Raw genomic sequence first — 14,237 nt, 5'->3', positions numbered from 1 at the left:
ATAACACTGTTTGGCCTGCACTGGAGAGTAAACACACACACAGTAAAACACTCAACTTTCTCTCACTCCACAACAGTCCAACAGTTCTTGTCTGCACCCAATCTTACTGCACTTGCTTTGAGATCTCATAGAACAGAGAAAGAATTTATGACGAAGTGAACGATGCATGGAGGAAGAAACCATTTGAAGAAGGAAAGAAGATGAAGAGGATGAGAACCAGAGGAGATACAGTATATCCAATACTTTACTAAAGAATAGTAGATCGTGCTGTGTCAGTGTAGGTCTCCTTGTAGTGATTCTAACCACCACCTCTACCGTTGTGACTCAAAATGCAGGTAACTCAAACTTCTTCTTTTGTTTCCCTTTTTCAAGACAGAACAAAAAAGACAAATTCACCAGCATACAGTAATCATATATACTTGGAACATATCATCTACAGTATTTATCTTAATGTCATAATGTTAAAATGACCTTTGTATTTACTGTAGCCTACTGTATATAACTTTATAACTACAGTTTACATGGTAATGATAGATAACCAGCTGTGACTAGAAGATAACTGTGCCTGTGGATACTGCTAGGGACCTCTGAGACGATCCTACCGTTTGCGACCGATGGACACATGCTAGACTTCCTTGTCCAAACTGGAGACATCAGGGAGAGAGACACACTGCATGCCACCTGGTATCACCGTACCAACAAGTCAGAGATGAACAAAGCACTCCAAAGTAATGTATTTTGATAAAATATGAATTGTTCTCTGAATTCTATGTAACTTTAGCAGTATAGTACAGAAAGTGACAACATCAAGTATACATTTGACAGTATACCGAGGGGATTTGCAGTAGTAAAAGCCTGGGTAGTGTTCATTAGGACACACCTTAGCAAAATGTTTACCAAAGGGAGGGACTACCTGAATGTGTTTCCTATTGGACACATTCAGGTAGTCCCTCCATGTTTCAGTCCGTTGTCGCCTAATGAATACAACCCTGTTCTGTCCACCCCTCTAGGTTCTATCATGGTTCTGGAGGCGGTCAACGTGACCACCAGCCCCATCAACACTCTGGGCCAGTGGCTGGATGTAGTGCTCCAGTCAAAGAAAGGTATCAAATCTATCAATACAACTTTAGATATCAATTCAACTTTAAATCAGTTAGGGCCTTAGCTTCTTCTGGTCCTTTAGTACCAATCAATAATGTCGATCAATTACCTAAAAGGATCAGCTGCACAAGATAACATAGCACATCTAATCAAATGTTATGTGTTACGAAACCAGCTAGCTAGACTAATGATATTGATACACTCGCTAAGGCTAGGGGTTCTAGATAGTCATTGTGTAGAGAATCATTGTACCATCTAAACCGCTGTGAAATATATTTTCCGCATTTTAAAGCTAGTGTACTAAACCGAAAGTCAAGGACGCAAAAACGAAACTTAAGAACGGGAAGCATAGCAATAGTGCACATAGAATAGATCTACTGCTTCTTAGACTTGCTTTCAATGAGAATGAAAGATCTATAACCTAAATTTCTATGTGAATTTGGTCATTACGTATTGTAGCTTTAAATTACATGTAGCTTTAACAAGACTCCCTGGCAAAGCACAGCACCTGACAGGGTGATGCTGCCACCTGGGGATGGAGTGTGGAAGTGGTAGTGTAGTGTCTAAATATGCTCCTAAGAACTAACCTAACGCATACAACAGGTGTATGATACTATTGTATTCGGACTCCTTCAGGCATAAAGCTGGACTTCAAAAGCATTCAGGCGGTGACTCCCTCCCTGGACATCCTGAGCATGACAAACCAGACTAAAGGGATGAACCGACCAGTGTGGCTGAATACTGACATCTTCCCTGGGTCCAACGTCCCAGTCTTCTGACCTATCATTAACGGATGTGAGCGAGTAGCCAGGAAAGAGCAATCCTATTAGCCAGATGTACGCCATCATCGAAAATGTCCCACAGAAAGTCACCTTTCCCGTCCACGCTGTAATGGCCAGAAATAGATGGCCTCACAACAGCTGGCTGCTCAATCAATCGCCAAGGTAACTGGAACTGCTCCTATATACAGTAATTGATCTAGTTAGGACTTTCAAATCTTTCAATCACACTGGTGGAGGTTACGAAAATATCTCAGGTTTGACTCGTTCACACTCACTAGTTATCACATTGGACAGCAACAAAGGATCTCCACTTTTGGTTAGACTGTTCTGAACTAGGAGCATAAAACGTTTCGCTCACAAAACAATAGTGTGAACGACCTGCTGTTCGTCAGGGACAACACCAACCTTGAACGGGTCTACTACGACATCTATGAACCTATCCCAGTTCAAAGAAGCTGCCAGTAAGAAAAAGCTATGGAACTCCCAAATCCTTTGTATGAGGTAATCTACAGTAACTAATTTATGTACGGTCATACAAATCATTATCATATTTGTTATTATTACCATTCCCCATTCCTGTCTTGAAAATGTAAGTACTTCAAAATAAGGTATTTTCAACAACTAGTAAAACCAAATGGTATTTCCAACCAGTCCATCTTGATGTTAGGACTAAGTTGTACGTGTTGGTGTGATTGCAGAGCAGAGACCGGCCGAGGAGGTTCTACCCTGGAGACCTGATTTGACTATTTTCAGCCAAAATATTGAGATTTCCTCCATATCCAGTGGAACAGTCACAGACCGAGAGCCTCACTGCTATCTCTGCTGTCAGGTAGACCTGGAGGGATTATGATGGGGTGGAACCTAAATGCCACCCATTGACAATTGCAATGATGGGTTATATACAGATTGGGGGGGGGGGGTTCATCACAGTTTGAGTCCAGTGACATTCATACTTTCTAAAATTGACAATTGAATACAAGAGGTCAAATCTCCTGATTGCTTCATAATCTCTTACAGTGCCAGTGGGATGCTCATCATTCCAGTGGGATCTAGTTCTACCCAGCCTGGAGTCCCAGTGGTGGACAGCTCCCGTCCAGAGCTCCCTCTCCAGGACTGCCTGGACCTGGTTCTGGCCTCCCCGAAGCCCTGGGGTACCTACCTGAAGATCCAGTCCCAGAACTAGCTGGAGCCCCCTCTCCACTTCCTCAGCTCAACCTACCACGGGGACCTCCTGTACGGCCCCGTCTCGGTCAACATGGCCCTGTCCCATGGTGCCTCCCAGACCCAGGGCTACATCACCGGGAGCGGAGTTCCTCCACACATTCAACCAGGTCTTCTATATCCCTCTGGCCCCTAGATGGCCCCTTGAAGACCTGGGGGTGGGGTATACCAGGGCCATGGTGGAAGACATGGAGGAGGTATTGAGGGGGCCCTGGCAAGGAGTGTCGCTGCAGGTGAGTGCCGAGCCACTAGGTAGGTCTGTGAAGGGGCAGAGGAGGCTTCAGGAGGGGCAGCCACGATACTCACCGACAGTGGAGCACAGCATAGAAAGTGGGATCAGTGAGGAGGCTGGACTGCAGGCGATCATGGCCAACCTCAGAGCGAAGACAGAAGCTTGTTTTGTATATCTGAGAACCTCCCCACTGGGTAAAAACTGGTTGAATCAACACTGTTTCCACATTATTTCAAAAATCTAGGTGATGACTGAAAACGGATAGGATTTGTAAAAAGTAATCAACGTAAGTGCATTCTTTTTATCACCCAACTTTTTACCTAAATCCAATGACATGGTGACCTTTTTTGTTGATTTCACATTGAATTAATGTTAGTTGACAACTCAACCAATTGTAAATCCAAACTAGACATTGAATTGACTTCTGTGCCCAGTGGGACAGGTCTAAGATGTGAAGACATGATGGCCTCTTAAAACGGCAGTTTGCTACATTTATTTGTTTTTTTGGATTTACAGTTATAAAAAAAGAAAATCATATGTCTTCAATTTCATCGTAAAATATTGATTGTACAATTATTAGCAATAGTCTACTCTTTTGTATTTTCTATTCAATTTTCAATATATCCCCCTTTTTTTAATCGCCTTAGTTTAAGATAACAATATCTTATCTAAGATACAATATTGTTTGTGTAAAGTGAAACATTTAATAGCCTCGCCATAAACTAGTTAATAAAACATATCCGACATATCAAATGCAATTCTGACCCTATTATCAAATAAAAGAGCCCGTCTCAGTAAAAAAAAACGACATCTCGTTAGTATTCTTTCTCTGGAAAAGTTCAAATACTTTTAAAATGATTTCAAACATTGTCTCATATTTTTCACAAGTTATGATTGGAACATTGTTCAAAAAGAAAAACATATAGTTTTCCACACTAATAATCCTTGTTGTCAACATGGATCAGCTTAGTGTGTGAAGAGGCCAGAGTGCTCTCGGCAGCGTTGAGCCAGGTCACAGGGGGTTGGGTGTCAATCTAATGAACACAGGTGGGGAGTATAAGGAGACCTTAAGTGCTTTAAGGGGCAATCATAATTACTCACAGCCACAAAAACTTTCCAGGTGCTGGATTGAGTCCTGTTCAAACCCCATTTCACTGTAGATGCTCTAAAAATCCTTTCATTATAGCCTGGTCCCAGATCTGTTTTGCTAACTCCTACAATCATGGTCATTGTCAATGACCATAGGAGTTGGCAAGACTGCACAAACAAATCTGGGAATTAGGCTCCTTTCATAAACCATTCTAATAAAATAAACAGTTGAAGATAATCAGAGCATGTAATGGCAGTGTGTTCAGTCGATCAGTACAATAGTCATCCAGGGTGAGGGGGTCAGGGTGGTGAAGGATAAGAGCTTACAGTTGTGCACTTTTTAGTGTAGAGGAGGGTGGTTGGGACTGGGGGGTGGAGGCATGGTCATCCCTGTTCTCCTGGAGGAAGGTGTTACAGGCGCAGAAGATGCCGTAGAAGCTGGAGGAGAGCCCGGCGATGTCTGTGGAGATGTAGGGCAGGACCTCGGGAGACGCCTGGTTGAAGTAGGAGATCTAGGAGAGCCAGCACAAGGATAGGAGTTGTCATCATCATTAACGGTGCAATCTGTCATGTTCATTTCCCCAGTGGAAATTCAAGGTACTTCAAAGCAAAAGGCAAACAATTACATTTGCCAAGACCCACCGCTTTGGTTTAAAAACAAGTGTAGGGGAAGAACTTATGAGCAGACCTACAAAATGACTGTTTCCACCCTTTCTTACCTTGGAGATATTTTTGGAGACCTCCAGGATGCTGAAGCCGGCACACAGCACCTCTCCCCTGTTGTAGCCCTCTGTAGGAGGGTGTGTGGGTAGAGTGACCGAACGCAGAGCAATAACATAAGGGTCCCTTGGAAGGCGCAGAAAAACATTGTCACTCAATCGCTTTCGCTCGCGTGGTCTCCTCTCTTTTTCCTGCCTGTGTCTGTCAGTCTGCCTGTCAGTCTGCCACTCACCCGCTGTCACACGGTGGTCTCCTGGAGGCCAGGAGGATGAAGTCCTGGACCTTCCCTCCCTGATCGGCTGAAGGGCTGTTACTGGCCCCATCCTGGCCTATGGAAGGAGTCACCACGCGGTACAGAAAGTCATCATCGTCCACCCTAAGAATCAGCTCACACCTCCTACACAGGGGAAAGTCATGAAATCAGGAGAAGCCAGTGTGACACATTGCACTGTAAATGTGGGGGAGGCCGCTGTGTACACTCTTGAGGCCTTATTATACGCCACCTGAGTCCGGAGTGTGCGTGCATACAGATACCCACTTGTAGTTTGAGTCCCACTCCACTCTCTTGCTGAAGTCAGAGAGCAGCATAAAGGCCCTCTCAGCTGGGATGTCTACCTCCGTCTCGACCTTAAAACTCAACACCTGCTTCTGCTCCAGGGTGTACAGGCTCACCTGGTGGACAGAGGAGGATTACATAAACCAGGATTAGAGCCCTTAGTTTAACATGGGCCCCGAGTTTTTCCTAGTTCGGTCATGTGATCAGGAAAAACTCAGGGCCCCCTTGGCCATAACCTGTGGTCCACTCTGCCGTGTGGTTAACCTAAAAGAGTCTCAAGAAAGCTCACCTTGTTTTTCTCAGAGTTTAACAACCAGTTGTTTCTAGCGGCCAGCATCTTCAGAGCAGACACGTTGTTGTAGCTGAGGTACACCTGCAGCCGTTCACAAAACACTCAAAGTCAGTTGTTACTACTATCACATACTACTGTATGTGAATAGGACTTGTTACACTAATTTAGCTTCAAACACAGTAAGTGCAATGTTTTCATTGGGACAGTTAGACATGAGATAGCACTTTTGCAATCACATTATCACCCCGGCGATATGGTTTATATCTGATTTCACAGCTAACGTGATTGGACAGTCCATAAAACCGGCCCACGTATGAACTTTGGTTTTTACTCGTGACTGAGACATGCTTATTATTCTTCATCCTTCTTGATCAGCATTTCAACTCCTGTCAGTACTGTTTAACTCTCACGTCTAAGTTGTATCAACTGTTATGTTAAGAGAGAACCCGAGTGAGAACCAAAGCTTGTAGTCAGTGAGACATTTGGGGCCCCCCTCTCCTTGTTTACCTGGTTGCTGAGGTCCCACGGTACAGATAAGGGCACCTCTGTCTGCTTGCAGGATATTATGTACTTCCTGAATAAACACAAACAAATCTATTGGCATCTCTGTTTTGTGCCCTAATTCCAATTATGATCTAGATTTTGCACTAATGTTAACAAATGGGCTCATCTGTTCACCTGTCGAGTCGGATCTTGTTTCTAGCGATGGCCTCCTGGTAACGTCTCCTTCCCTCCTGTCAGTGAGATTCAGATCAGACAACAGGACAATATTGTAAAAATTGATGAAAATAGGGCTCTTAGTTACTGTTTCTAACATTTTTGGTTAAAATGTGAATATTTATCTCATCTTGATCAGTTGTGAATTAGCATCAGGTGACTGACCAGCGGTTCGGGTCGTATCCTTGGCAACGTGCACGGCTTGCCTTCCCGGTCGCGGATTTCGAAGGTCATGAAGGCGCTGTTGATGTGTCTCAGAGGCCCCTCCCCCTGATAAGCCTCCGCACACACGCCCACCTCCATGCTGCAACACCACGGGGATACTAACGTTACCATCTCAGATCAGCAAGTCAGATCCAATGAAAGTTAATGAGTGAAATTTGAACATATTAGAGATTGATCAATCCATTACCGGTAACACTTTAGACTAAGGTTACATTTGTAAAGGGTTTATAATTACACTTCTTTTTTTGTCCAGGATTTAAGGCCTCATCTGAAGATCTCAAGTCATATTATTGGTATGGTTCGGAGAAATCCCCGACTTTGTGAGATCTGCTCATCTGTGAAACGCGATTGAAATAAAGACGACCTGGAACGTGACCAGAATTTTATTGTTGACACTCATCATGTGACAGTGGGTCAATTTCTATTCTGACTTGTAATGTTAAAGGGGATCCCTCAGGAGAATGGCCAGAAGGTTTCCACTTTCTTTTAAGCTATATTTTTAGAAGTTATAAATATTGGTAGGCCTAACTCATTAATGCATGATCAGTAGGTTTTCACTTTCCTTATAAAGGTATCTTTTCAGCAGTTATAAATGTTGGTAACTCATTTGTTAATGGTCAGTGGATTGTCACTTTAAAATAAGGTATACATTTTGTAGTTATACATGTGAGTAAATCATTTATAGATGATTTGAGAGTTCACTCAGAGCTTAGACATACACTACATGACCAAAAGTATGTGGACATCTGCTCGCCGAACATCTCATTCCAAAATCATGGGCATTAACATGGAGTTGGAACCCCCTTTACTGCAATAACAGCCTCCACTCTTCTGGGAAGGCTTTCCACTAGATGTTGGAACATTGCGGCGGGGACTTGTATTAGTGAGGTCGGGCACTGATGTTGAGCAATTAGGCCTGGCTCACAGTTGGCGTTACAATTAATCCCAAAGGTGTTTGATGGGGTTGAGGTCAGGGCTCTGTGCAGGCCAGTCAAGTTCTTCCACACCGATCTCGACAAACCATTTCGGTATGTACCTCGTTTGTGCACGGGGGCATTATCATACTGAAACAGGAAAGGGCCACAAAGTTGGAAGCACAGAATCATCTAGAATGTCATTGTATGCTGTAGCATTAAGATTTCCCTTCACTGGAACTAAGGGGCCTAGCCCGAACCATGAAAAATAGCCCCAGACTCTGTCGCAGCCGGCCGAGACCGGGAGGTCCGTGGGGCGACGCACAATTGGGCTAGCGTCGTCCGGGTTAGGGAGGGTTTGGCCGGTAGGGATATCCTTGTCTCATCGCGCTCCAGCGACTCCTGTGGCGGGTCGGGCGCAGTGCGCGCTAACCAAGGGGGCCAGGTGCACGGTGTTTCCTCCGACACATTGGTGCGGCTGGCTTCCGGGTTGGAGGCGCGCTGTGTTAAGAAGCAGTGCGGCTTGGTTGGGTTGTGCTTTGGCTTTCGACCTTCGTCTCTCCCGAGCCCGTACGGGAGTTGTAGCGATGAGACAAGATAGTAATTACTAGCGATTGGATACCACGAAAATTGGGGAGAAAAGGGGATAAAATTTTTTTTTTTAAATATATAAAAAAAAATAGCCCCAGACCATTATTTCTCCTCCACCAAACTTTACAGTTGGCACTATGTATTCGGGTAGGTAGCATTCTCCTGGCATCGCCATACCCAGATTCGTCTGTCGGACTGCCAGATGGTGAAGCGTGATTCATCACTCCAGAGAACGCATTTCCACTGCTCCAGAGTCCAATGGCAGCGAACGTGATTCACAACTCCAGCCGACGCTTGGCATTGCGCATGGTGATCTTAGGCTTGTGTGCGGCTGCTCGGCCATGAAGCTCCCGACGAACAGTTCTTGTGCTGACACTTCTTCCAGAGGCAGTTTGGAACTCGGTAGTGAGTGTTACAACCGAGGACAGACAATTTTTACACGCTATGCGCTTCAGCACTCGGCAGTCCCGTTCTGTGAGCTTGTGTGGCCTACCACTTCGCGGCTGAGCCGTTGTTTCTCCTAGACATTTCCACTTCACAATAACAGCACTTACAGTTGACCGGGGCAGCTCTAGCAGGGCAGAAATTTGACTAACTGACTTGTTGGAAAGGTGGCATCCTATGACGGTACCACTGAGCTCTTCAGTAAGGCCATTCTCCTGCCAATGTTTGTCTATGGAGATTGCATGGCGGTGTGCTCTATTTTATACACCTGCCAGCAACGGGTGTGGCCGAAATAGCCAAATCCACTCATTTGAAGGGGTGTCCACATACTTTTGTATATATTGTGCACTTATAGGCAGTATTGGGTACTCATCACTACATACATGAGAAGATTCAACACTTTGTTAAACATGCTCAGTCAATGAATGGTGGGTATGAAGACCAAAACATTCCACGTTGTGAGAGGATACCTCCACTATTTCCCCAACCGAAGGTAATACGGTTACCATTTCACACCAGAGCGTTCACCATACTGTAAACAGAGAGGTGTGTTGACATCATCTAGAAAGGGGTAATATGTTAGGAATGATGATTGAATAATGTCCTGGAAGTAAATTTGGCCAGGGCATCAAGGTATCAAAGGTGGGTCCAGACATCATGAAAACCAACCTCTTCTGTTGCTGGGACAGAGCACCAATGCATCAAACCCAAAAGTAAGAAAATAAACTATTGTTCAACTGTGCAACTATTGAAAATAAGGCTGCATGATGATACATAAGGGTCTATTTATAAATGGTTAATAACTGGAGGTAAATATTGGCTCAGTATTTGGCAAACACTGACCTGTTATTGCACTATTTTGACCAATGCGATACAACAGTTTATTAATGGCTTATAATGCATTTACAAATGATTAAATATATCATTAATTATAACCCCTTTACAAATGGAGCCTTATCGTAAAATGTTACCCCGATTACTCAACCAATAACGTGAGCACAAGTACTCCCCCATTGATTTGAAAGACTCAAATACAACAACAGCAAAAAAATCACTGTCAAACCAATTTATAATTTTGCTTTATACAGTATATGATCTGAAGCTCACCTGTTCTTGAATGCATTGTTGACGATGGCTTTGAGGACCAGCCGGTCACCCACGTGTGAGGGACCCCTGAAATGGAACATGTCTATGCTCTGCAGGGTGGGGTGGGCGTTACACAGACGACTGGAGAGGAGGAGGAGAGGATGACACAGAGGAGTCAAAAAAAGTCATTTAAATGTCATACGTTTTGTTTTATCTGGAATCAATGTGTAATAACATTACTACACTCGGCTAGTGTCAAAATACGACCATCGCACTCTCCCAAAAGTTTGGTTGGAGCGTAAAAACCAATTCATCTAGCTATGCAAAAATGTGATAGGTACGCAGTCCAAAAAAGCTTTATGAGTGCAGTCCTATCACATCTTTGCATATTTAAGAGAATTACAGGTGGTGTGCATCTGGTGTGGGTGTTATACCTTGCAGCGATGGTAGCCACGTTCTCCATCCAGGCCATGATCTGTCCTCCGAACGTGTTGACCTGGTGGTTGGCATGAGTAGGAAGAACCAACTCAACACTCTCCACCCGTGTCCTCTCTGCTGGCACTGCCTTCTCAGCCTCCTGGACCTCCACTAAAACACACACACACACACAGGTTATTACAGAACTCGTCAGCATACACAAATTCAATATTACTCAGCATGAAGTGTCATGCACCATTACAGTTCCTGTGGTGGTGTTAGTCCTCTCGCAAAGGTCAATGCCACAGCGACTGACCTTGTTGGAAGGCCCTGTTGGTGAGCAGGTCCTTCACGATATCAGCGTGGACGAGCCTCATCCTCCTCCTCTCAGCTGCTAGACTGTGCTCCACCTGCTCCGCCTGTGTACAGGGGACCAACGGATGCAGTTGCACCTGTAGAGTGGATACCCACAAAGTCAAGTTAATGTCGATTACAGCAGAGAGCAGACACACACTCAACATTACTCAGTATCAACTCTTAAACGTTATCACAGCATCTTTATAAAGGCATTCTCTCATTGAAGGTCGTCCACACACTACGGCCCCCCAATCCAGTACCACCTTCCCTCCAGTGGTGCTCTGGCTGACAAACGTGGCAACCGCCTGACACACCCTCCAGTGGCTATCGCTGAACAGGTCTTCACAGCTCACCACGATGCCAACCTTTAGACACACACAAAGCATCACAGTAGATTAAAAAAAAAAAACACCGGAATTTAACTATTGCGCAGTTGGAAATCAATCCGTTTGGATTTGGACTGGGTATATGTCATAGGGTTTGAACGAGGCCTGACCTCCATGCTGGTGTTGAAAGCTCGATTGACTTTGGCCTTGATGTTGACCACCTGTCCAACCCTGAAGAAACACACACACACTTCCTTAAGTAAGCCATACTTTATCAGCAGAAGTTGTCATTAAGAGAGAACTAGTCCACACAACAATAGAAGGCGACCTAACAACCCAGACACCTACCCAATAGTGTGTTCAAAGTGGATGTCGTCGACCGAGGCAGTGACACAGGGACACCCGGCATGCCTTTCAGCTGTGGTGAGTAAATAAATAATGAGGTTATACTTCCTGTCCAGAGAGTGCTGATTACAGTTAAGAATGGACTACTGTTCAAAATACTACACATAGCCTTGTGCGCCAAGCTTAGGGCTCTACTGAGTGCAAGAGTCACTTTCTTTATGTCACAGCAGCACATCAGTAGGAAAAGTGTGACCTTTCAATCCCTGGATACAGTCCATTAGCCTAACCTGACCGTATGATTTCTCCCCCTAAACAAACGTTACAAATTGTTATGCCAGAGTCAAAGAGTCTACAAAGTATATTTCATCCGTTATCATAAGCATAGCCTATTACTCCAGATGGTCAGTAACAGTGGAGTATTCAGACGTCCTAGAAACATCACCGCTGGTTTTATCTGTGAAGATAACGCTGGTCAGTGTCACCAACTATTACAGTGTTACAATGTGTTGACATTTCATAGTGAGAAACTATGCCATCATTATATACGCAAAGGACTTCCTGAGCATGATGTGGACGTGTATGAGATATTATGACTCAATCATGTCTTAGTAAAAGTTTCCCTTAGGTTTCATAGCTATGCAACCTAATCATGTCTTACTAAGAAACTTCAATCCCACTGTCCTTTAGTGGTCTTAGTTTCAACTTGTGTTGCTGTTCTTGTCCATTAGTGTTCTGTCTTTTGTCAAGTTCTGTGTTTTGTCTGGACCCCAGGAAGAATAGCATCTGCTTCTTCTACAGCTAATGGGGATCCGAATAAAAAAAATCCTTAAAATGATCATCCCATGTATAATCCAAAACTGGACCAATAGGCCTATTCCCACTAGCCCACTGTGAGCAAGAGAACACACACCTGACAGACAGGCTGTAGAGTCCATCCATTTGAGCAGCTCTCCCACACTGAGCTCCTGGCGGTGGTTGGCATGGCAGGGCATCACTATCTGGCTCTTCTTCACCTCTGTTGGGTTCCTGTACTCCTCCCCATTTTGGTGTCTGCTCATTTTAGGGGTCCCGGAGATACTTTCTCTAGGAAGAGTCATGTTAGTTAATGCATTTCATTTGGGTGACCTACAATGACCAACATGTTACCCATAAAAATAGGCTATAGCCAGCAAATACAGAAATACTTACCATTTAAAATGAAATATAGAATATGCTTTATAATTCCTGGGTTTTTTAATCCCTGGGTCTTCAAAGGGTTAAATAGAAAGAGCAGTAGCAAAATTAACTGTGGCAGTAGAGCTCGCCTGCTCCATGACTCACCTGAACTCAAATATACACAGTAGGTGTGACAGATTCTTGCGCAGTACCAGTGATTGCAAAATCTTGTTCTGCTATAGGAGCTTCCCCTAACCTAGACAGCTAAGTAGCAGCAATGCTAGTTCTTTCCATTCGACAGCTGCAAGTACCGTCGTAAAAAACGTAGCAGCATATTAGCTAAATTAAATCTGAGCTACCAGCATGAATGGGCACTGCACTAGTGAGCGCAAGGGTAACTAACTGCAGAGAAAAGTTCACTCCAAAGTACAAACATTAAATCAAAATGCCCACGCAGCAGTGGAATCAGGATACAAGGAAGATACTTCGATGTTGTCGATTAATTTACCTCAAAAGTTATAACACGCACGGAATATTTCGAGATTGAGTTTTCCCAGATCGTGTACTCTGCCCATGTAGTGTCGACAACCTCGGGCGCGCTTCAGGTGGTTATGACATTGTGGTGGAACCGTTTTAGTGACTGTGGGTAGGACGTGACGCTGACACCCTCCACATTTTAAGGTGGAATGGATCATTTCACCGGCATATTTCATTGTATCTTGAGTACGACATACAGTCCATTTTAATTGTGTGACATCTGTAACCACTCAATAAGTTATGGAAACCAAAAAAATCATTAAAATAATGTGTTTATCATAATGACATAGAAATATAGACGCAACATGTGAAGTGTTGGTCCCATGTTTCATGAGCTGAAATAAAAGATCCAAGAAATGTTCTATATGCACAAAAAGTTTGTCTCAAATTTTGTGCACAAATTTGTTTACATCCCTGTTAGTGAGCATTTCTCCTTTGCCAAGATTATCCATTTAAAATGACAGGTCTTGCATATCAAGAAGTTGATTAAACAGCATGCTCATTACACAGGTGCACCTTGTGCTGGGGACAATAAAAGGCCACTAAAATGTGTTTTGTCACACAACACAATGCCACAGATGTTAAATGTTTTGTGGGAGCATAAAATTGGCATGCTGGTCTGCATGAATGACCACCAGAGCTGTTGCCAGATAATTTAATGTTAATTTCTCTACCATAAGCCACCTCCAACGTCCTTTTAGAGAATTTGGCATTACGTCCAACCGGCCTCACAGCCGCAGGCCACGTGTAACCACGCCAGCCCAGAACCTCCACATCCACAACTTCTTCACCTACGGGATTGACTGAGACCAGCCACCCGGACAGCTGATGAAAATGTGGGTTTGCACAACCGAATAATTTCTGCACAAACTGTCAGAAACCATCTAATCTGCATGCTCGTTGTCCTCACCAGGGTCTTGACCTGTTTGCAGTTCGGCGTCGTAACCGACTTCAGTGGGCAAATGCTCACCTTCGATGGCCACCTGCACGCTGGAGAAGTGTGCTCTTCATAGATGAATCCCTGTTTCAACTGTACGGCGATGTGTGGGCAAGCAGTTTGCTGATTCCAAAGTTGTGAACAGATTGCCCCATGGTGGCGGTCTGGTTATGGTATGGGCAGGCATAAGCTA

The 14,237-nt window shown here is 44.2% G+C and overlaps 1 protein-coding gene and 1 pseudogene across 7 annotated transcripts; one reads left to right on the top strand and one right to left on the bottom strand.

The window, feature by feature from the left end:
- Nucleotides 1–1,905: 1,905 nt before the first annotated feature.
- LOC120056289 lies at nucleotides 1,906–3,784 on the top strand (annotated as a pseudogene).
- Nucleotides 3,785–3,810: 26 nt separating this feature from the next.
- Nucleotides 3,811–13,210, bottom strand: acot11a (acyl-CoA thioesterase 11a). Of its 7 annotated transcripts, XM_039003849.1 has the most exons (18): nucleotides 13,079–13,198; nucleotides 12,604–12,661; nucleotides 12,326–12,498; nucleotides 11,419–11,488; nucleotides 11,241–11,301; nucleotides 11,008–11,109; nucleotides 10,704–10,839; nucleotides 10,405–10,558; nucleotides 9,992–10,111; nucleotides 6,876–7,014; nucleotides 6,672–6,727; nucleotides 6,501–6,567; nucleotides 5,991–6,074; nucleotides 5,684–5,817; nucleotides 5,378–5,542; nucleotides 5,145–5,271; nucleotides 4,753–4,937; nucleotides 3,811–4,370 (listed from the first exon to the last, which is right to left on the bottom strand). In XM_039003849.1, exons 3-18 carry the CDS (start codon nucleotides 12,471–12,473, stop codon nucleotides 4,349–4,351), a joined length of 1,770 nt encoding a protein of 589 aa, XP_038859777.1. In that variant the 5' UTR covers nucleotides 12,474–12,498; nucleotides 12,604–12,661; nucleotides 13,079–13,198; the 3' UTR covers nucleotides 3,811–4,348. The 7 variants fall into 7 exon arrangements, with proteins under 7 accessions (XP_038859777.1, XP_038859776.1, XP_038859771.1 ...); XM_039003848.1 differs by lacking the exon at nucleotides 12,604–12,661 and having other exon boundaries at nucleotides 13,079–13,210; XM_039003843.1 differs by having other exon boundaries at nucleotides 12,326–12,661.
- Between the last annotated feature and the right edge of the window lie 1,027 nt (nucleotides 13,211–14,237).

This window comes from Salvelinus namaycush, chromosome 11 (assembly GCF_016432855.1).
Source record: "Salvelinus namaycush isolate Seneca chromosome 11, SaNama_1.0, whole genome shotgun sequence".
Classification (NCBI taxonomy): Eukaryota; Metazoa; Chordata; class Actinopteri; order Salmoniformes; family Salmonidae; genus Salvelinus; species Salvelinus namaycush.
This window is presented reverse-complemented; position numbering and strand designations above follow the sequence as displayed.